The sequence below is a fragment of the Chelonia mydas genome, chromosome 6, assembly GCF_015237465.2.
Source record: "Chelonia mydas isolate rCheMyd1 chromosome 6, rCheMyd1.pri.v2, whole genome shotgun sequence".
Lineage (NCBI taxonomy): Eukaryota > Metazoa > Chordata > Testudines > Cheloniidae > Chelonia > Chelonia mydas.
In genome coordinates this window covers 88,293,649-88,316,258 of record NC_051246.2, presented here as the reverse complement: position 1 = coordinate 88,316,258, position 22,610 = coordinate 88,293,649, and the positions used below count along the sequence as shown (strand labels likewise).

General features: G+C 38.6%; 2 protein-coding genes across 19 annotated transcripts in view; one reads left to right on the top strand and one right to left on the bottom strand.

Moving 5' to 3' along the window:
• Positions 1-6,270, top strand: part of SLC25A21 (solute carrier family 25 member 21) — a 373,699-nt gene extending 367,429 nt beyond the window's left edge. For all 18 annotated transcript variants that reach the window (XM_037900636.2, XM_043549748.1, XM_037900640.2 and 15 more), the window contains 3 exons: positions 404-585; positions 1,427-1,479; positions 4,581-6,270. In XM_037900636.2, coding sequence (XP_037756564.1) covers positions 404-585; positions 1,427-1,479; positions 4,581-4,642 — 297 coding nt within the window. In that variant the 3' untranslated portion in view covers positions 4,643-6,270. The remainder of the gene's footprint in view (positions 1-403; positions 586-1,426; positions 1,480-4,580) is intronic.
• A 504-nt stretch (positions 6,271-6,774) lies between these two features.
• Positions 6,775-22,610, bottom strand: part of PAX9 (paired box 9) — a 30,239-nt gene continuing 14,403 nt past the window's right edge. Inside the window, exon 5 of the mRNA XM_037900658.2 lies at positions 6,775-10,752. Within this exon, the coding sequence (XP_037756586.1) occupies positions 10,498-10,752 (255 nt within the window). The 3' untranslated portion in view covers positions 6,775-10,497. The remainder of the gene's footprint in view (positions 10,753-22,610) is intronic.

The following is a 22,610-nucleotide window of genomic DNA, read 5'->3' as shown; positions in this document are numbered from 1 at the left end:
GGCTTCATGGTGGAAGTTGCTGTCATTTGTAAAATATTCTGGCCAATTAGCTAATAGTGTGCTTGGATTTCTCCTGTTTTGATACAGTAATACTAAGTACATTGTGAAGCCCAATTATACAAATCATCCCCATATGCCATACCAGTCTTTCTTTATGAACTGTGTTTATAAATCCTGTGTGAGGAAATGTGTACTTCAGCAATTTAGACCATGTGTAAAAACATAGCCAATAGGATTGTCAAGAAAACAAGTTCCAGCCTAGGAAATCCTAATGTGTTCCGCTAGAATAACATGAGTGTGTCGTGTTGTGCAAGTTTTCTGATTAAATGCATATTACTTTGTAGTGTTTAACCTATTTAGGTGCTTCCGTTTCCTTTTTCATTCATTCATTCTTTCTTTTTAGGAGCCAACTTTGGAGTTCTTGAGAAAATTTGGAATTGGGCTAGTCTCAGGGACAATAGCCTCAATGATTAATATCCCTTTTGATGTTGCAAAAAGTAGGATTCAAGGGCCACAGCCAGAGCCTGGCGAGATCAAGTATAGAACCTGTTTTAAAACTATGGCAACAGTCTATAAGGAAGAAGGGTAAAACATTCTTATTTTACTAAAATGTCCAGGCCTCTGTTTTAGTTCATATGGGTCCATAAAGCTATGTTGTAATATGTCAGATTTGATGAGGAACATGAAGCTACCTTGCACTTATGTGTTGAGAGAGTGCAATGTAACATTTTAGAGATGTATTTTAAATGTAAGAAGAAACCTCTTCCTATTTCAGCTGTAGGGTTTTTCTTTTTTAATATTTGCAAAACTACTGTTATGTTGTTGAAATTTATGTCCCACAAATACATGCCTACTACATCTCAAGCACAGCATTTTTGCTTGGTAACAATAAAACTGACTCTTCGCTTTGCAAATGCAAAATATCAGTAGATCAACAGAACATTTCACAGTTAAAATCTCTACTTGCAATTTCTGAATACAGTTATACATTGAGAATGATTGATGAAATGAGTGAGTGGAGGACAGAACCTTTTGGCAATAAGTTTCTCCAACTTTTTAAATATTTCTCAAGTGAGCAATGAGTTGTGGCTTTGATATTCAATTATAGCAGTCATTTTATCCATGTAATGCAGCTGTTGTTAACAGACTTGTCTTGAAAGTAAAAAGAATCTCACTGATTAAAGTCATGATTCTGATTGGAGGGATCACAACATAGCTTTTGTACTGAACATTGATTAACTTTTTCTCTTTGTCTGATCTACCTCTGCAAAATGTTAAAATCCAGATACTGTCTGGTACTGGACATGTGTCATTCCAAATAATTGCATGTAAGTGCTATGCCAGCATTTTAGCAAACATAAGATAAAATTCCATTCTGTTTGTAGAAAAATAATATTGTTTGAAACTTTTGTTCTTTCTGCTACAGGTTCCTGGCTTTGTACAAAGGGTTGGTTCCCAAGATCATGAGGCTTGGCCCAGGTAATTTTGCCTCCATTATTTTTGTCTCTTCTTTATTCGTTTCTGTGTCTTGTTTCCATTTAAATTTAAGACTCAATAAATAACAATAAAACAAATGAAATACTGTACATAAATCTGGCCCTTAATCTTTACATTATTTATTTATTTTTATAAAAAAAATTGGATTTGTTGTGCTAAATTTGCCCTCAAAAAAGCATATTTGCATGTCTAAATTGGAATACTGTGCACCCAATGACCTTAGGTGCCTGCAGATGCCTGATCAGTGAACAAATCATGAAGCATAAGGGGTTCGGTTGTACGTGCGAATGGATGTGTCCACATATTTTTCAGGCACACTTTTGAAGACCTTTGAAGGATATGCTTATAGAAACAGTTAGCGTCAGTCCCTCACCCCTTGGGCCTGATTCTGTTACATTAAGGCTACTTCATGTTCTTTGGTAGTGTAAAGGTGCCATAAAGTTGGCGTAAGTGGCTCCCTGAGAACACCCTTTCTGCAGGGAGCCTCCCTGGCCAGGTCAGTACGGGCATAAGGGCTCTACACCAGCCTAGCATGGGGGTGAATCAGAGACATGTAGAGGCAGAGCCAAAGTGCACTGTACTCTAGTTATTTTCTGCTTCCAGTGCCTGTAAGGGATGATGGCAAACAGAGTGTAAGTTTGAACAGATCTGGGGCCTTTCGAGTTTTGCCATTCCAAGCGGGCACGCATGGCTGAGAGTGCAGGTACCGCAAATAGACCAGAATCTTATTCCCATGTAAATAAGTGTTTCCAGTTGGAGTAGGTGGTTTAATAGGCAAGGTTACACAGATTTAAAAGCCAATAGGTAACTGTGTCCGTTAACAGTATCTGTTCTGCCTACGTTTCCTTTTATTCATTATAAAAAAAGTGTGAGATTTTCCTGTAAATGCTTGCGTGTTCCTGTAAATGTTTTTCTCCAGCCAGGAGCTAGACTGTGCCTGGCCTTTGTGCAGTTTCATAGAAAGGTGGGACACAGGGAATCCAGATACAATCCAGGGAGCACACAGCCTTCTCCTGCCTAATGCCCCCACAATGGGCAGGGAGGAGGAAGATCCCCGCTTTCCTTGTTCCAGCCAGCATAGCTAAGTTTATAATGAAGGACTTGATTCCAGAAGGTGCTACCACTCTGCCCCAGATCCAGCAAAGCAATTGAGCATGTGCTTAACTTTAAGCCCATGAATAGTCCCATTGACTAATATATAGGTTTTGCTGTCTGAATGAAATAAGAAAGCAATTTTAATTGTGGCTGAAAAGGTAAGTCCATCTGTCTACAACATAAATAGTTTGCGTAAGAGAGCTGTACGAAAAACTCACACTCTCTAAGTACTTGAAATCAGCCCTGGTGTGAGTTCAAACTGTGTCTGCACATGACAGGTTTCAGAGTAGCAGCCGTGTTGGTCTGTATCCGCAAAAAGAACAGGAGCACTTGTGGCACCTTAGAAACTAACAAATTTATTAGAGGGCTACAACCCACTTCATCAGATGCATAGAATGGAACATATAGTAAGACGAGATATATATATATATATATATATATATATATACACACACATACACATACAGAGAAGGTGGAAGTTGCCATACAAACTGTGAGAGGCTAATTAATTAAGATGAGCTGTTATCACTACAGAAGTTTTTTTCCCCTGCTGATAATAGCTCATCTTAATTAATTAGCCTCTTACAGTTTGTATGGCAACTTCCACCTTCTCTGTATGTGTATATATATATATATATCTTCTTACTATATGTTCCATTCTATGCATCTGATGAAGTGGGCTGTAGCCCACAAAAGCTTATGCTCTAATAAATTTGTCTCTAAGGTGCCACAAGTACTCCTGTTCTTTTTGTGACTGCAAATGAGTATGGCTTTGCCAAACTGTCTGTGAAAGCCTTTTTGCAATTCTCCTGCTCCTCTCCCCTCCCCGCCCCCGGCCCCAGTCTGGCTATCTGTGAACTTTATTAGGCTGCTATTTGTAGTGTATTTCAAGTCTGAGCATGGTTTGCTGGACTAAGTCACATGCGACAAGTCACATGGCATTTCTATGTCCCTGATTGTCTGAGCCTATCCCATGGGAACAGAAAGGTCAACTCAGTTCAGTAGAAGATGTTTTTATTTGGCTTTTCAGAGATGCTGCATTCTAATTAAGCTATCTGATCCAACAGGCAAAATTAGGGAAAAAAGAAAAGCTTTGGGCCCTACTCGGTTATTATAGTCGAGGTTGTGCTACATTTACTTGTATTGGGTAGAATCTTTCAATTATCTTTCATAATTTCCCCAATGTATAGGCCTCTTCAGAGGCTACGCAGAGGCCTTCTGAAAATCCCCCTTGTTAGAAACTGTGTCGGGTCTATTTATTTAACTTGCATAATAATTATAGCCCAGTCTTAGAATGTCATGCTTGTTTCTCTCCGATCAGAGTTCCCTCATTGCATTAGCACTGGGGCTTAGTCACACTTTTGATTCTACCAATATCAATCCATCAACCCCACATTTTGCCTGTGGATTCATGAGATAGAACCATGGGAAGACTAGATTCAATTCCAGTATCATGATTTTCAAATGACAGGTCCTGTTAAACCATCCAACCCAAATGTCAAACAAAACATTTGATAAGCCTTTTCAAATCTTACTTGCAAGGATTTTCACAATTCTGGTGAAGAATTTGTGTCTTTTCATTCAATTCTTTTCATGTCCAAATCTTTCTCTCTCTCTCTCTCTGTATATATATATATTTTTTTTGCAGATCAAGAGTTTTGTCTGTACCATAGCTAAAAAAATAAAATAAACATCTCCTGAAAATTTTTAGAACAAAGTATGAAAAATATATAAGAAAATTGCATTTAAAAGTAAGGGTGCTCTTGATTTAATTTACAAGCTTTTCACATTGACTTTGTGTTCCAGTGTTAGGTAAATTTTGTATAGTTTAAGAACTGGTGATTGGGTAGAATCCAGAGAGTTTTTGCTAATGCAGTTTCATTATATTTCAATTTATAATTTCAGTTCAGGAGAAATGACACTATATATGTCCTGCAAAACATCGAAGGGATCTAATTTGATACTTAAGATAATGTCCTCTTTTCTAGGTGGTGCAGTGATGCTTCTGGTTTATGAATATGCTTATGCATGGCTTCAGGAGAACTGGTGATCAGAAGTACTGCTTCTAAAACAATGTACTGTTTGAAATTATATACCTGATAAATTTCACATGTTATGATATAAAGGACATAGGTAAAGCAAAATATAAGAGGAACTCATGCTACAGTTCTCTTTGATATGAATGAGAGTTGAAGGCACTCATCAGTTTGGAAGATTAGGCCCTATGGCCTTGATCCAGCAGAGCACATTGGCACAGGCTTAGCTTTAAGCACTGATGTGCTTATTTGCTTTGCTGAATCAGGGCCCCAGTGATCAAGAAAAAATATAAAGGTAACACAGGAACAAGTTAATTTCTCAAGAACAAACCAAATGTAATGGGCAGTAAATTATGTCATTTAGTAAATGCATCCATTTTTTAACTAGTGATTGTTAAAACGTCAGGTTAAGTTTCTTGATAGGTGAACTCAGCAGGAGAAGTGCATTAATCATGTTGGGCCAAATCCTACGCTGGTATAAATTGTCATGGCTCCATTGACTTTAAAGTTGAGGACCTGGCCCATACTTTGCAAATCTGAAGTAAATCCTGGGTCCAGTCATGCAGTTCTAACACGGTATGGGAGTGATGCTTGGAAAAGGATGGATGGATTGCCCCCATACCTCAAATAATACCTACTGTCAAACATTCTGCATAGTCTTAGTTATACATTGAATATTATCCTTACTTCAAACAGGTCATAGAAAGATGATGAGCATAATTCAATTTACCTAAATTCTGTCCTCACATAAAATTGTACAACAACCAAAGAAGTCAGTGAAGTAGACAATAAATAAACAAACAGGTAATTTAATTCATTTTGGATGTATAAGGCCAGATTGTGAACCCACATTGTGAGCAGTTATTCACATGAGTAGTCCCATTGACTCCTGCCCAACAGTAATCATCTGAAAATTTCACAAAAATGTTCAGAGGGGAGATCCTAGCTCCACTGAAGTCAAGGCAAAATTCCCATTGATTTCAGTGGGGGCCAACATTTCACTCTAAGTGTTTTTATTTCCAGATTTAAAAAAATCAAATTAAAAGATACAAGAGAAATAATGATCATGAACACCCTTTCATTTGCTGTAAATGTGAGAATAAAAAATATATCAGTAAGCCTATATAATTCATTTCAGTGTATATGTCTGTGTGTATATGTTTTGAGAAGTTGACAGAGAATACTTGACCTTGAAGGGTAAAGGTGGGTGAGGAGTGGGGATCAAGATTTTCTTTTCTTTAGATTGTAATAAATGTTTCAACACCTCACGACCACCCTGACTGCCTATCGTGACCCCCTTGGGATTAAGAAACAGTGTCCTATACTGATATCCCATATGCAGTCTTAATTCGATAACCATAAGCCTTTCTGAAAAACAAATACTGAATTTTGTTATGAAATTAAATATGTTTGCTTTCCCAGATATTCAGCATAAATTAGCTCATATTTCAAATATATTTTCCTACTTTTTTCTATTTTCAATTGCTATTTGAAATAGGATATACTACATTTCTGTCATGCTTATTGAAGACAAAGTCTAACTTCACGTAGTGTATCACCTCTCTGTTGATGTTCAAGTGCTGTCTTCTTAAATACTAGAAGGGCTGTATTTCTTTCACAATAAACAATTACCTTTATCTAATCCTGTTTTGCTGACTATTGTCTATATATTTTTTAATGGCTGGAAACATTTATGTTATCACCGTACACATTATTTGTACTGGCTAACATTAGATGTTCTTCCTTCTAGATAATTGCAAAACTTTCTCTTCAGCAATCCTAGAAGAATATCTTTCCAGATTATTTTCTTTAATGACAACTCAGGTGTGAAGTCTGGTGTCTGCAATGTTTTTTTTTAACAAATGCATTATAAAAGGAAAAAAGTTAGAATAGAAATGCATTCTCAGCATTTTCAAGCATTCTTGTACTGACATGCACACAGAAAATGTCTCTTTTGTCTGGATTTGACCACACTGACATCTCAAAGCTGTTACTTCAGTAGCTAAAGCCAACAAAATGAGATGTGTTCCTTTTTTAATTTTATTACAATTCCTAGGCAAGTATTCCTCATTTGATCATTTTATTATCAACCCTTACGCAGTGTAAGAGATAGTGCTTGGAACATTTTGAAAAAAGAAAAACCAAATACATTATAATTATTCTTTTATTAATTTAGAGCATTCAAAATATAAAAATAAAAGGCTTTTAACATTCAGTATATACATACACAGCCTTCTGTTGTACATCTTTTTCAACATGATCTATTAGTTTTATTTATAGTTCAGCCTGATCATTTGGTAAAACGAGGACCATTAGCAGAAAACATGGAATCATTTTTTTTAAATGTGTCTTTTTAACCTCTTCAAGCCCACACTATTCACTATTCCCTGGTGCTCCACCAGGCTTCTCTTTTGAAAGATTTGGGTACTCTGAGAATGCAGGATTGGGCCCTTCATGTGCACAGTGTGGGAAATGTTGTTGACTGTTAGAGGACTAAATTCTGCTCTCATTTATACTGGTGTAAATCCAAATTAACTCCACTTGGATTACTCCAGATTTACATCTGTGCAACTGAGAACAGACTTTGACCCATTTATCATTAAAATTAAAATGGGGATTTAGTCTTTAAAAGTGATTTAAAGTGTTAGGTCATTAAGCTAATATGTACCGTCTTTCAGTTTAACCAATATGTATATTCTGTACGAAAAGTCCTTGGATAAAGGAAAATTCTGCATGGTAATTTTACATCAAAAAACAATGTTAACCTCCCTACTACCCCAAGAAGCAATTATAAATAGCTCAATAAGGATTAACATCAGATACCTTTACTCACCTTGAGTAGCACCTTACTCCACACATAGTCCTACTGACTTCCCACTCACTGGTTAAGGTATTATTCAGAGTGAGTAAATGTATCGAGATCTGGCCCTAAACAAAGGACTACAGATACAGGAAAAAAACTTTGCATTAAAGTTGCATTTCCACACATGGAATAATTACTTTGGGCCATATCCTCAACTGAAGTCAACAGAGCTTAGACCAGCTGAGGATCTGACCCTTTAAGTATCATTTAAAGACACACTCATGCCTCATGAGAGTCACAGGAAAGCAGACTCTTATTTCAACTCGGACACCATCTTGGACTCTATGGATCAGAAAAGAAAGGGAATCAGCCTTTTGAAACAGGGGCATTTTTATCACAGACCTGTTAATGCTTTGGGATGGAAAATCTGTAGCTCAGGAAGGCTTTTCCTCTTTTTGTCTTCATTTCTTGTACCTTGTTTGTGTTAGTATGTTGCTGATTACAGATTGGCTTCTTAATTCAATGTTTATAGTATCTTGTCTAAGAATTAGTTTAAAAGTTAAAAAACTTGGAAAATATGACATGTTGCCAAGAAAATCTTTTATTAATCATTTTCCCCTATTTTTTTCTTCTCCCTTTTAGTTTTTTAATAGGGAGTTTGCCTGGAATTAAGACACCATTATCTTTAGCATGGAATTAAGGATCTCTGAGCGAGATTCTGACCTGAGCTACAATGGCATAAATATGGAATAACTCCATTGAAGTCACTAGAGTTTTACCAATGTAAAAATGGTACAAATGAGAGCAGAATCAAGCCCTTCCAATTCAACAAAGCACTTAAGAATATGCTTAAATCCCATTGCCTTTAGTGGGCTTAAGCACATGCTTAAAATTAAGTGCACGTTCAAATGCTTTTCTGAATAGAGATGGATTTAAGCACATTGTTAAAGTTAAACAACTGCTGAAGTCCTTTGCTGAATTGGGGCCTAAATCAGTGGATGTTTTGCTGAATTCCAGGATCTTTGTTTCTTTAGGGCCAGGTTATATCTGTGTTCTGTGTGTAGAAGTCCTGATGATTCAACTGGCTTTTTATGCAAAGATCAAAGCTAACTACAGCCCTTAGAGTCCATCTGCCATGCTGATTATTCCTAATCTGTAGTCCTCATTCTGTTTATGAAATTACAAATGGTTACTGTGGAAATATGTTTTTCTGAAAGCTTTCCACAAAGTTTCAAGCTGCTTGTTAGTCCCCGATCCTGCAAAGACCTACACACTGTGAACAATCCCATTGACGTTAATGAACTACTCAGAATATGTACCTCTGTGTAGGATTGCTGATCATATGGCCTATGTAGCTATTTACTCATTATTTCCTTTACAGTGCCATGGAAATCTGCCTATGGCCATTTGAGTTATAAATAAAAGCATGAAATTCCCATAGTAGGTACTGGATTTTATCGTGCCATTGAAGCAATGTTTAATATATCTAAGAAGAAATCAAGATGATGTAATTAATGCAGTCTTTTAAAGTCTATATCTAGTGATGTTCTTTTAAGTTATTGCACAAAAGAATTCTAAAAGTACACAATATATTAATATTCTATTAAGGATATGAAATGCCACACCAATTTTCAAATCTTTTTCTTTCATGCATGTGTTCCACACATGTCTGGAAGCATGTGGAAGACTTATTGGAGTAATATTCAGAACTTTATTATTGCCCTTGGAAAACAGGTAAGTTTGAAAAGACCAAAATATTAGCTTTTGGGGGGTTAGTGTCAAGTAGAAAAATTTAAAGCAAAATTATTGGGACAGAATGCTTGCCAGTAGATACAGAAATACCAAAAGGGAGTTTAACATTAAATAAATTTGTATTTGTCGGACCGCCACCAGTATACCTACGAGTGAAACATGTTTATGTACAACAATGTAAACTTTATCGGGAGCCATTTTTACATTCAATAAAGCAGAAATTTTAAGACAGCTTTTTCTTTTCAAAAAGTTACAACATAATGTTGGGGCTGAAATTGCTGAACACAGGGAAGCCAACAATGACAGTACAGTTTTGTTTCACAGTGGTTTTGTTAACTTAAATTGATTCTTTTAAGTTTCACAAGTTTCACATTAAACTTTTAAATCACTTTCCTCTACAGTTCTTGGTTTTGTTCAGCTATTTTCCACCTGCTTCTGTTTTGTACACTTGGCACATGTGTGGTTGTGTCATGACTCTGGAAGATGGGTATGACCTGGGAGAGTTATTTGGTCGATTGCCTTTGAGTCCTCTGCTGAAGAAACAAAATGTCTTTCTTAAGATGTTGAAGCCTCCATTGTATGCACAAAACATGCCAAAAGAACTGTCTCAACCTCAGTCACCTGAGGTGCTTGCCAACACCAAGCAAGAAACAGAAACGACCTAGAAAGTCACTTTTTAACATAAAAAAAGTAGCAGAAATGTACTGTGGAATGGAAACACAGATGCTGTCCAAAGCTTATATTTACAAATAGATAGAAATGCAAACACCTTACTGTTTTTGTAACAGGATGAAATACAGGAAGAATGTGAGAGCCACATATTGCCTTGGTTCTATATTTGATAAACAAAAAAACCCACAATATCTTAACAATAACAGTGGATCACTTAACCTTGCCGATAAATGATTTGTTCTCTAGAGACAGATCATCAGCAAATAACTTCTGTTTGGCCACTTTTGTTGATTAGAGGCATAGCATATCTTTCCCTATTGATTTTTCTTTATTGATTTGTACACAATCTCAACGACAATTGCACATTTAAAGAGTTCTTGTTGACTTAGAATAAATATGGGTGGTTTTACCAATGAAAGTCCCATGAGCCCTTTGAGGGATGTAAGATCTTCTTTACTTAAAACAGTGCAAGGGCAACAACCCATGGATCCGTTTCTTATGTTGTTTTGGCTAGTTCAATCCAAAGATTTTGTGGGAGAAAAGTCATGGGGAGAAATCTGTAAATGTCACCAACACAAAAGATCAGTCTCTGAGCCAGTGAGGGGAGGGAAAAGGTAGAGTTGTTCTAGAATGAGTTTCGTATCAGAGAGCAGAGGCTGTGACAGAGTGACTACCTTCTCGGGCTGTCTGCATGCCCTTGAATGCCAGTGCCGCAGGAATATCACAGTTGTGAGGGGAGAGCGGAGTGCCTCCAGCATGCTGCCAACCATGGCCTGTCACATAACCAGAAGGGGCAGCACTGTATGTCATATAAGGGGACACTTGGGCTGGTGTAGGGTAAGGCGCCATAGTTGGTGCTGAGACAAAACCGCTGACAGTTGGAAGACCATTTGGTGCCTGAAAGGGAAAGAGGGAAAAAAAGGTTCTAAAATATAAAGATACATTTTTTTCTGCTTCAGAAAGAATGAACTCCTAATACTCGTGAACTTGTACACATGTCTATAGAGCCAGTGGGCAGGATACTGGAGTGAGAGAATAAGGAGATTTGGGTTCTATACCTACCTGATTCTACCGCTGACTTGCTGTGTGACCTTAGACAATTCATTTCAGCTTGCTTTGGGTGAACTCCTGATCCCATTCAAGTCAATAGCAAAACTCCCATTGAATTCAGTGTGGCTAGGATTTCACCCTTTGTGCCTCAGTTTTCCCATCTGGAACATGGGGATAATTATACTTACCTGCCTTTGTAAAGTATGTTTAGATGTATAGCTGAAAAGTGATATCTGTATGCCTAGTTTTATTATTCGTGGTGTCTTTTTAAACCTTTTCTACATCTTTGGGACCTGCTCTTGCAAATGATCTTTATTCACAACTCCCATTAACTTCAATGGGACTTTTGTGAGCAGAACAATTACAGGGCAATTGCAAGAGCCTTACCATTTTTTGCTAGGTGCTTATATAGGCTGATGGCAGGGGTGCTGGAACAACTTTTATAGTGGGAGTGCTGAAAGCCATTGAAACAAACTGTAAACCCTGTGTATGATGGAAATCACTCAAGCCTGGGGGTCTGGCAGCACCCTTAGTTCCAGCACTTATGGCTGATGGTAAGGATTTCTATTTAAAATAAAAAGGGAGAGACATTCAGTCTGTCACAGGAGGAATTCACAAGGGAATGCCACCCTTTTTAAATGAAAAAATGGTCAATGTTTTAATTCACACACTGCAGATGCCTCCTCATCAGAGTACATGAAAAGCGAAGTCATTTATCTTGCTCAGGTTTTGATTCATGTAGTGCTATTTTACGTGTCAGTGTTGTTTTTTTCAGGAAGGAAGTTTTCTATTCAAATATAAGGGTACTGCATTTAGGGTCCTGATTCAACAAAGCACGTAAGCATGTGTTGTTTTTCCATTCACTGCAATTAGATTTAAGCATATGCTTAAAGTTAAGCACTTCTGCTCTGCAGAACTAGGGCCAAGCTGTGTAACACAGAGATGTAAGAAAGGGGCAGACTTTTGTTTTGGATATAACTTCACATAATGTTAAAATTTTCTACTTTGCCTATTTTTCTCTTCTCTGGATTTCATCTGGCCAAATTTCAGATTTATATCTACATTTTAGATCTTTCTAAATGGTAAAGGTCTGGTTATGATCTCACACATATATATTTTGCACCAGTGTAACTCCGTTAGGACTGATTTTCCTGTCTTTTACACTAATCAAATTCAGGAGTGAATCCACTGAAGTCAAATTAAAGTTTTACAGCAGTAAAACCAGCATGAGAGAGAGGAATCCAGCCTTGTGTATTTAACAGGCATATTAACACAAATTATACAGCTGTGGAAATAACATATTGGTTTTCAAATTTATAAATGTTTAACTGAAACTGAATTTGCCATTTTTTTCCAAATCTAAATTTTGATCTGAAATTCAGCCCCAGTTAACGTGCTGGTATCTGAGGGCTCCCATGCCTGCTCTGGTGTTATAAAATGCACTTCTGCACCATGTTCTTGGGCTTTTCCTAAAGGTAACAGAAAGCACTTTACCATACCAGAGTGAAACAGATAGGGGAGCCCTTAGATATGTATTATAAGGCTCTGAAACACAAAGATACATAATGTGAGTATAAAATGGGGGGAAGGAAATTGTGCCTGACAGGGGTCTAGGGGGAAGAAGAGCTCTGGCAATTGCCCCTCATGGAGTTTCCTCTGAATTCTTTTGATAAGAGTGTGGGGCTTGCCCACCACATGGGGAAAACAGGTCATCAATCCCTCAACTCCCATGAAACCACAAAACATGGATATCCTATGCCTCTGCACTAGCTCAGGAACCCAGTGAGCCCCTCACTGGTTCCCAGTCAGTACAGCTCCAAGTAAAGCTGCACTGCTATGAAAGCTTATGCTCAAATAAATTGGTTAGTCTCTAAGGTGCCACAAGTACTCCTTTTCTTTTTGCGAATACAGACTAACACGGCTGTTACTCTGAAACCTGCTATGAAATGCTGTTCCGGGGGCTTCGTCTGGAACGCTTCCCTTTAAAAGTATGAGTGGCTCTGTGCAGAAGTTATACAACCAAAGTCTATATTCCCTTTTCAAGGATTCCCCACAGATTTTGGAGGGTAACAGGTGTCTCCCACCAATCCCCCACATCACCACTTCACTCCCCTCCCCACCTCTTCTGCACAAGCCAAGGCGGATTCCCCACAGTGTGCAGATCTGGGGGAACAACTAGGCTCCAATTTTGTGAACAAGGAAGACAACGGAATGTTTAGCATCTGCTGTACAGAAATATCATTCTCCAGAATGTTCTCAGAGAATGTCTCAAATGCTGACTGCTTCTCTTTGTGCCTCTTAAAATATGTTGAAGATTCTACTGCATGAGGCATCATCTGACTTGAGGGGGAAAAAAGAGGTGATTAGAATTCAAAGGTGTCATTCAAAGATGTGCTCTGATACTTTGTCATTTCTATATGAATGCGCTGTTCGATTTACAGTGACGGTGATTATTTTCACACCATTCACACACAATTAAAAATAATTATGCTTGGTAGCAGTGTAACTTTTGGTCTTCAAGAACCGCTGTCTGTTGGGTCCAGTCCTACAGGCTTTGCCTAGGCAAAACTGTAATTGAAGTCACGGAGAACTTTGTCTGGACTGCCACTCCAGAACTGAATACTGTGTATTGTGTGAGGCAAATCTGGCATTGTAAGTAGAATTGGAACCAAATAAAATATGCCATGTCATTAAAATAAGTTTGTCAGGCATTATTCAAGGATAGGTGACTGCACGGTTTTTTTTTTTTATAAATGCTTAGGCCCAAATGCACACTTACTTTATCTTCTTACATATCGTTACATTGGCCTTCCCTAGCATGGTACCATGCCGGAGAATAAAACAGACAATCATGGATTTTAATTATTGAAAGCGTTCCAGTGTTTTATTGAATTTACACTGCATATTTTACCTGGGTGGTTCATTAACAAAATTTGACTACAGATTCATTCATTTTTATAAAAGATAAATAATAAAAATATACCCTGATTTTGTAAATGTCAAATTAAGCCCGCATGCCTCCACCCCTTTTCTTAAACCCACCCCTGATGATTTGATATATTATAATATTACCCAAACACATTGCTTTGGGATTTAAAATGTAATTGCACTAGTGACTTGTAGTCCAATATGGAGCCTTTCACCTATTGGTCACCAGTTCAAATCTTTCCTAGGGTTTGATAATGACTGAAAAACTGTTACAATCTGATGCCTCTTTGATGAAATGAATTGGCCTCATTTTAGTTCCTAACTAACCAGTCTTCGTCTCACAAAACCATCATCACTGTAGGCACTAATTGGCACTCTAATCCGAAGTTTCAGCAAAGAGACCAAGGATCAAACTGTCATGGAAACGGGTCTACCTCCCAAATTAGGTTTGAGGCACATAGGTGGGGCAGTGAGAGGAAGCTTTCATTGATGCTGCCTGTATTCTGCTTTGTATGGGTTAACAGAGAGCTTGAATCTCCATCTGTCAATCCGGCAATTCTTACAAGCACTACATTCACTTACAAAATAAATGGAAGGGATTACATTCCATGACGAATGCATTGGACAAAGAATTCAACCTGTGTATTTCAATAGGAGGAAATGAACACCAAAATCCAAACCTATATAATTAGGAGGGGGAGAACCCTGTGGTGTTTATGAGTTTGCAAAACCTTTAGAACTTTGTTACAGGACTGAGTTTCATGAAACTTTTTGAAGTTTCAAAAATATTTTTCTCTTAATTTAAACCATTGTTTTTCAAGGGACATTTAATTTTAAAAACAAACAAATGTATTTCTAACTGAATGGAAACCTGTGCTATACAAATAATAATCTCGTTGGAAGATAATTACTGCTCTGTTTCGAGGAAGACCCCGGGAAACATTTGCTTTCCAATGTTGCATCTGCCCAGAACTCATGTTTTGCAAGAGTAAAATGAAACTAGAACCTCAGCAATTCTGAGTTATGTTCAAAATATAGAACCCACGATTTGCTAGTGGTTTGTAAATTTAGCAAAACAAGTTCTCTCAACTGTGCTTGTAAGATTCAGGCCCTGATTCTGCTCTGGCTTCCACCAAATTTACACAGGTGCAGCTCCACTGAGTTACACCTGATTTACACCAGTGTAAATGAAAGGAGAATCAGGTCCATAATTTAAAAATAGTTGGCCACATAGCACTTCAGCTGTTGCAATTCAGAATTTTTCCACTGAAGTCAACAGAGCTGCACTTATTTTTGCCAGCTGAGGATTTGGCCAAATCATTTTATTTGCTTATATATATATATATATATATATATATATTTGAGATTACATTGGGGCCAATGACTGACACTTGACTCTCAATAATCTTTGGAACAAGTAGCTTACATTGGCCATTTGGCCACTCAGGGTATGTCTACATTGCAACTAAAAACTCGCAGCTGGCCCATGTCAGCTGACTCAGGCTCACAGGGTTCAGACTAATTAACAAGGTGGAAGGGTCCCAGAGCTCGGGCTCCAGACTGTCTCGAAAGTCTACACTGCAATTAAGCAGCCCCTTACTTAGCCCAAGCTCTGTGAGCCTAAGTCAGCTGGCCCGGGCCAGCTGCAGGTGTCTAATTACAGTGTAGACATACTTAAGAATCAACCCTATTCCTATTGAAGTCAACGACAAACTCCATTAACTTCAGTGAGGCAGGGTCGGTCTCTAGCTTGTGTTTTCTGAGGAGACAAGGAACAAATTCCTCGGACAATCCCTCCTATTTAGCTCACAGTCTCCACCATTTCCATTAGATGGTTTTCATTTTTTCCAGTCTTGGGTTGTAGAAACCACATAGGCCAAATTCTGCTCTGAGTTACCCCAGTGTAAATCCAGAGTTCCACCAGTGAATTATTCCGATTCCTTTTACTTGATTTAATTCTTATCCCTTCTCCTCTTACCCCCTCGTCTGTCTGTTACACATATGTTTGTTGGTGCCTGCTTTATTGCCTGATCCTGCAAAATCTGCCTTGTTGATTTCTATGACTGTGAGCTTTTTAGAGCAGGAACTGTGTCTATTTAAAATTTATGCAAAATACCATGCAAAGTTATTGCAGTACATTCATGTCTGTTACTGTAAATCATAATATTCTGGATGGACAATGTAAGTGGTTATTATTTTGACAGAGTTGCCTCCATTATTCTGTCTCATCAACCCATCGTTCTGGTGCTTGCTGTGATATTCCATTAGGCTAAGGTGTTTTTGGAGCTTTCATTCTGAAGAGGTGTTTTAAACACTTATGAAAAACAAACTGTAACTTCCTTGAGAAACAACATTTTTCATGGGCAAACAGTGCCTTCCTCGACTATCAAGTTTATCAACACTAATGAGCTTGATCCAGTAGTCTTGCTTCAAACCACTGAAATCAGTTGCAGTTTTGCCTGTGTCAGGTCAATAGGAATGGATCTCTGGTAAACAGCGCTGCTATCTCTCAACCACAATATCAGTGTGGATGTAATGCCTCTCTTTGGAGCAGCAAACTTTACACATTAACATTATCCTCCAGTGTAGAGCTATCGCCCAAAAGCAAACTAAACAAACTATCAAAGTTATCACACTAGGGTTTCTAAGAGCAGCAGTTAGCCTTTAAAATGGAGTGTTGCCAGCAACCTTAATTATAGGCATGCTACCGTAACTCCACAAATAAGACATTTTCTCAATGCTCATTTTCAAAATGAAAACCTGGAGCAATTTCTGCAAACTGGAAATGTGCGTCCAATGTGCTGAAAACACATTTGCAAAGTAGCTGCTGAAGGAGTAAATTTTTCCACAGCAAAGGAAAACTACAGCAGAGAGCATGGCTGCATATCTAGTCTTCCGACAGTAAGAGTAAATCATCTTAAATGCCCCAAATATGTTTAACGTACTTCGTGATGTACATATAACTAGTCAGAGAGGTTACAGGAATGTGACTAGAAGCAATCAAAAGCAAACTGTAAATATAAAGGAAGCAAACATGCTAAATCACTCCCTTTAATTGGATGGTAAATATGATTTATAAATCAAGCTAACATATGGGATCCCCGAGGGACGGGTAAACAAATTTTCCAAGTAAAACATCATCAGCAGGTATGTAATGGAAATCTTTTAGGAGAGTGGATTGCCTAAAGATGCAATTAATACAAATACATTTCTTCTAACCTTTTAAAATAAATAACATAAAATAAAATTTTGGTTGTGATTGTTGTAAATAGAATTAGGGCTAAATTCTGCAGTCATTACTAAGGCCTTTGGCATCGGTGGGAGAAATTACATGATCCTACAAACACTCATGAGTGTTCCATTCATGTTAATGGGGATACTCATGTAAGTCAAAATTACTTGCATGAGTAAGAGTTTACAGAGCTGAGCTCTAAGTAAGGACTGCAGTACTTGGCCTTTTTATGATAAAGCTCGTCATAAAAGAACATTTCTGAAAAATAATTTTGACCACAAGTTGTGTCCCTAATATAGCCAGATATATACATGCGTAGTCTATTTAGAGTGGATTCTGCAACCCCATATTTGCTGAGTTTTCATTACTATGCTTGATCCAAAAATCTATGCGTATTTTATAATGTAGTGTATCCAGCATATTGGAAATAGTTACCTTTACTGGACATGCTCCTGTTTCCAACTGAAGTCAAAGGCAAATGCTCATTAATTTCACTGGGAGCAGGATAAGATTTATTTTAAAAACTGGGGAAGGAAATTTTCATTCAACAACTTCAATGTTCAAAAGAAAATTTCAACCTGAAAAGAATGTGGATTATCTAGTAGGAGGTAGAACACTGTCTTCAAATTCAAATTACCTCAATTTCAGCACAGTAAATATATTAGACTGCAATAGATTTGAAATTAGATTATTTAAAAATTCTAACAGTGTAAGTGTGGTAGCTTTATATTTGGTCTGTTGCTCAGGGGAAATGTAATTGCATTGATTTCCAAAGTATCTGGCTGTGAAAACTGAAGACAGCTTTTCAGGAGCTGGGATTTACTTGGTTTACTCTTTATATATACATGACATGGAGCAAGGTTAACAAACCTACATTTGAATTCAACAGGATTATTCAGATGAATAAAATTATGCTTAAATGTTTGCAGGATCAGGGTCCAAGTATTTAATTAACTAGCTGTCCAGACACAGTGGATCTCTCTGAAGTGAGGTAATTTTTTTCACAGAACTTTACTGTCAGCATAGGTTCATGGTAACTAGAATTCAATATGCAATGTTTTGTAATGCAACTCCAAGAGACATTCACGCTACTTCATTATAAAATGTGGTCCACTCTCTTAATAATGAGCAGATTCGACCCTCTATATTTAATGCACTTTTTTATTAACTTAAAGTTGTTTCCCTTTTTTCATAGACAGCTCCAGCTGCACCAAATAATGCATAAAGTCGGATCAGACTAATTTAATTTTGTAACTAAAGTTGTAATATTCATCAAGACGTGTCTTAATTATGTTTGGCTATCAAATTCCAAGTTTGAGTCTCTTTAGGGGAGCAAAAAGCTTCTCTCAGAAACAGTAATAATAAATTTGATTTGCACACCAACAACAGCCCCCTCCCAAAGTTTCCAGGGGCACTGCACAACATCACCAAAACAAAATATAACAGAAATAAAAGTGAAAACACCTTCTTTAAAAGCCAAACACATTAAAAACAGACCCAAGGAGAGCATGACAACAACAGTGTAGTAAAAGAGAAATAAAGGAGAAAAGGGTAACACATATGAGACCCAATATTGGTCATATAAACAAAACAAAACTTACGTTTTTTTGGAGGAGAGAGAAAGGGGATTGAATATCGTCAGGGTGTTTTTTTCTAGAAAAGAAATGTGGATTTCACAGTGGAGTGGATTCCACACTTATAGTCCACCACAGCTAAGGTCAGTCATAGAATCATAGAAATGTATGACTGGAAGGGACCGCAATCGCTCATCGAGTCCGGTCCTGTGCACTGAGGCAGGACAAAGTATTATTTAGACCTGAGCGGTGTGTGTCGAATCTGTTCAGAAAAACTTCCAGAGACGGAGATTCCACAACCTCCCTAGCTAATTTGTTCCAGTGCTTAACTACGCTTACAGTTAGGAAGTTTTTCCTAATGTCTAACCTAAATCTCCCTTGCTGCAATCTAAGCCCATTACTTCTTGTCTTGTCCTCTGTGGTTAAGGAGAACAGTTTATCACCCTCCTCTTTATACCAATCTTTTCCACACTGGAAGAGTGTTATCGTGTCCCCCCTCCATCTTCTCTTTTCTGAACTAATCAAACCCAATTTTTGTTCAACCTTTCGTTATAAGTCATGTATTTTAGACATTTAATCATTTGGACCCATTGCTCTCCTCTGGACTTTCTCCAATTTGTCCACATGTTTCCTGAAATGTGGTGCCCAGAACGGGACACAATACTCCAGCTGAGGCCTTATTAGTGCTGAGTAGAATGGAAGAATTACTTCTCATGTCTTTCTTCCAACATTCCTGTTAATACATCCCAGAATGATATTTGTTTTTTTGCAACAGTATTACATTGTTGACTCATATTTAGTTTGTGATCCACTATAACCCTCAGATCCTTTTCTCCAGTACTCCTTCCTAGGCAGTCATTTGTATTTGTGCCATTGATTATTCCTTTCCTTGCATTTGTCCCAGTGATGAGCTGCCAGAAGCTGAAGAACCGGTTCCTTCAGTCACTCCAAGCCTTCGACGGCACGTCCTTCAGTCGCTCCGAGTCTTTGGTGGCACTGAAGGACCTGCGGCCAAAGGCCCGGAATGATTGAAGCACCCGCCGCCGAAGTGCTGCCGAAGGCTCGGAGTGCCACCGGGTGCGTAAAAATTCACAGGGGGGGCTCCCCAGCCGAGAGCTCAGGTGAGACGCACAGGATGGTCCTGTGGGCCACATGTGGCCCGCGGGCCGGAGTTTGCCCACCCCTTTAACAACTGGTTCTAAACCAGCTTCAAAATGTAACAACCAGTTCGCGCGAACCGGTGTGAACCGGCTCCAACTCACCACTGATTTGTCCTTATTGAATTTCATCCTATTTATTTCAGACCATTTCTCCAGTTTGTCCAGATCATTTTGAATTCTAATTCTCTGTCCTGAATCCTTTGCTAACATCAGATGTGACAGTGGCATTCTTAAAAGGCAGGTGACATATGAGCATTGTGCATTCGCTCCAGTGTGCATTTTCAGTTCAAAATCCAATTTACAGAACATGATACAATAGAAGTGAAGGCCATTCTTCTTTGAAACTCTGCTGAGTGCTCTACCAATACCTAAAATGGATCTAGTAAACCTACAGACCCCCTTTGATGCACAGTTATATGAAATTTCCAAAGAAATTCGATATGCTATAAGTTTAAAACTCAGCCCCAACTATGGAACTGCAACTGGCACCTCCATGAAATCTATATAATATGTGGTAAAGAACAAATGTTTTGTTTGTCTACATTGATAGATAAAAGTCTATTGTTCTCACAAGTTCTACAGAAAATATCTATCTGATATAGTATATTTAACCATATAGTCAGACCATGCTGGGGTCAGCAGGAAGGAGAAAATAAGGAAGATGGGGCTCCCTCAGGACTTGCTGGCTCATAGGAGTGGTGGGAGAGCTATTAACAGTGCTACTAATTTGCCCTCCCAGTGGAGACCCGTCACCCAAAGCCAGCATTCCCATTGTCCAGCAAGGCTCCAAGCTTGCAGGGGCAATTATCAGGTGCTGACAAACTGATGAGGGTGACATCAGAGCCCCCTGCCTGTGACTGGGAATATAGGCAATCCCAACTGGCTACCCAATTGCCATGGCAGCCGTAAAGCACAAGGTGTAGGTTCCTGCCTCCATTCTCCTGCACTCCAAATACAGGAAGGCTTATGGGATTTCTAACAAATTCCCATGTTTCTGAGGATCTGGTCCTGATGAGGATCCCTCAACAGTCAAGCTCCTCATTCCTTCAGAATAGGTGCCATGATCTTGACTACCATGACTGAGTTCCCAGACAGTGATGTCCAGGCAATAAGCAGTTGGCACTCAGAAGCCAACCTGGGTGCCAACCATTCACTCACCTCTCTGACTTTCTTTATTAGTTTCATCCCGGTGGAGTGCCCTGAAGCCATGTGGATTGTTGGGCAGGGCACTGTGTTTTGGGCGTGGAAGCAGGTGGCCAGTAATAGGCAGGTCTCACAAATAGGATTCGAATGGGGTGCGATCCAGACCACCTGGGAAGGAATCAGGTGTATGTAGTGGGATCAGCTCATGCCGCTCATCCACAACATGCAATGACATGGATGCCTAGACCTCACCATCATCCACCTTGGTGACAATGTCCTGATGGTGGGAACCAGTGTAGAGCAATTAATCAGAGTACAGCAGGACTGGTCATTCCCCCGGCCAGACTGTTCTGGTCTAAACTCCTCCCTTTTCAGGGAGGAGTAGGCAGCATAATCCCTTCAGCTAACTGGGCAGGGAAGCCAACAGGAACATGTTCTGAGTGCCCAGGACACTTGATGCCTGGAGAAAGTGCATTTCTAGGATATTAGCAGGGACTTGTCTATCTCTGGACCTTCACTTATGAATCCCGCTGTTCAGGGTCTGATTAGGAGTGGAGGATGCCAGCTAACTACTTTGCTAGTGGCATTTTGTGGCAAGTAACCCTTGTAAGAGGATTAGATAATAGGCCAAAACATTTAGGGCTAAATATTCAGCTCACTCTTACTAGGGTCACCATTTTTTGTGCGTGCAAATAATTGTGGATGAAAATAATTAGTGGTGCTGTGCCCACTGCACCCACAATACTCTGTCCACTGTAACCAAAGAGTAGGATCCTAGATATTTACATGGCCTAAACTGTTGGTGCAAGTAATTATGGGTGCAGAATTGCACCTACAGTTATTTGCCCTCTATTGCCCTAAAATGGAGGCCTGGATATGAAAGTTTCTCCCCTACGATATAAGAGGTTGGAGTTCATGACCTCCCAATCTTGGTGCAATTGGGAGGATGGAACAGTAACTCCTGAAAATTCCAAAAGTGAATGTTCAACAGCTGATAAAGGTTTGGCTGTGAAAGTGAATGCTCAATAGCTGATAAAAGGTTTGGCTGTGGGTGAGTGAAGCTCTCAGGATGAGAGCAGGGCTTCTTACATATTAGTAAGCTCTAGCCGTTAATAGTGTCTCTGATTTGCTAGAGTGGGGCCTTATTCAGGGCCTGATCCAAAGCCCATTTAAGTTAGTGGGAGTCTTTTCACTAACTCCAATGGGTTTTGAATCAGATCTTAGAACAGAATTAACTTGCAGGATACCTGTCCTTAGACACTAGTCCTTAATGTTGGCCTGTTAAGAAAGTAGCAACCATTCTAGTCAAATGTGCATGTCTTCTTTCTGCAATATCCATGACAATAAATTCTGAGAAAAGTATTGTGATAATATTTGCCTAACATTCCACTAATTATATGTACACCTAACCCAAATCCTTGCATTAATTTTATTATAGAAGTGCAAATACAAACTTTAGTACTATTCAATTTGTGCTTCCATAAAATTAGTCTGTTCAAGACCTAGGCCTTTTAATATTGCAGTTTGCAAACTGTTCATGCTTATAAAACATCTTCATTTCAAATGCAATGTACAAATGGAATTCTATTTATCTTAGCTCCACAAGGATTTCAATTAGTTTCCCTAAAAGCAACTGTGTATGCAAGCGGCTTAACCCTGAAATCACTT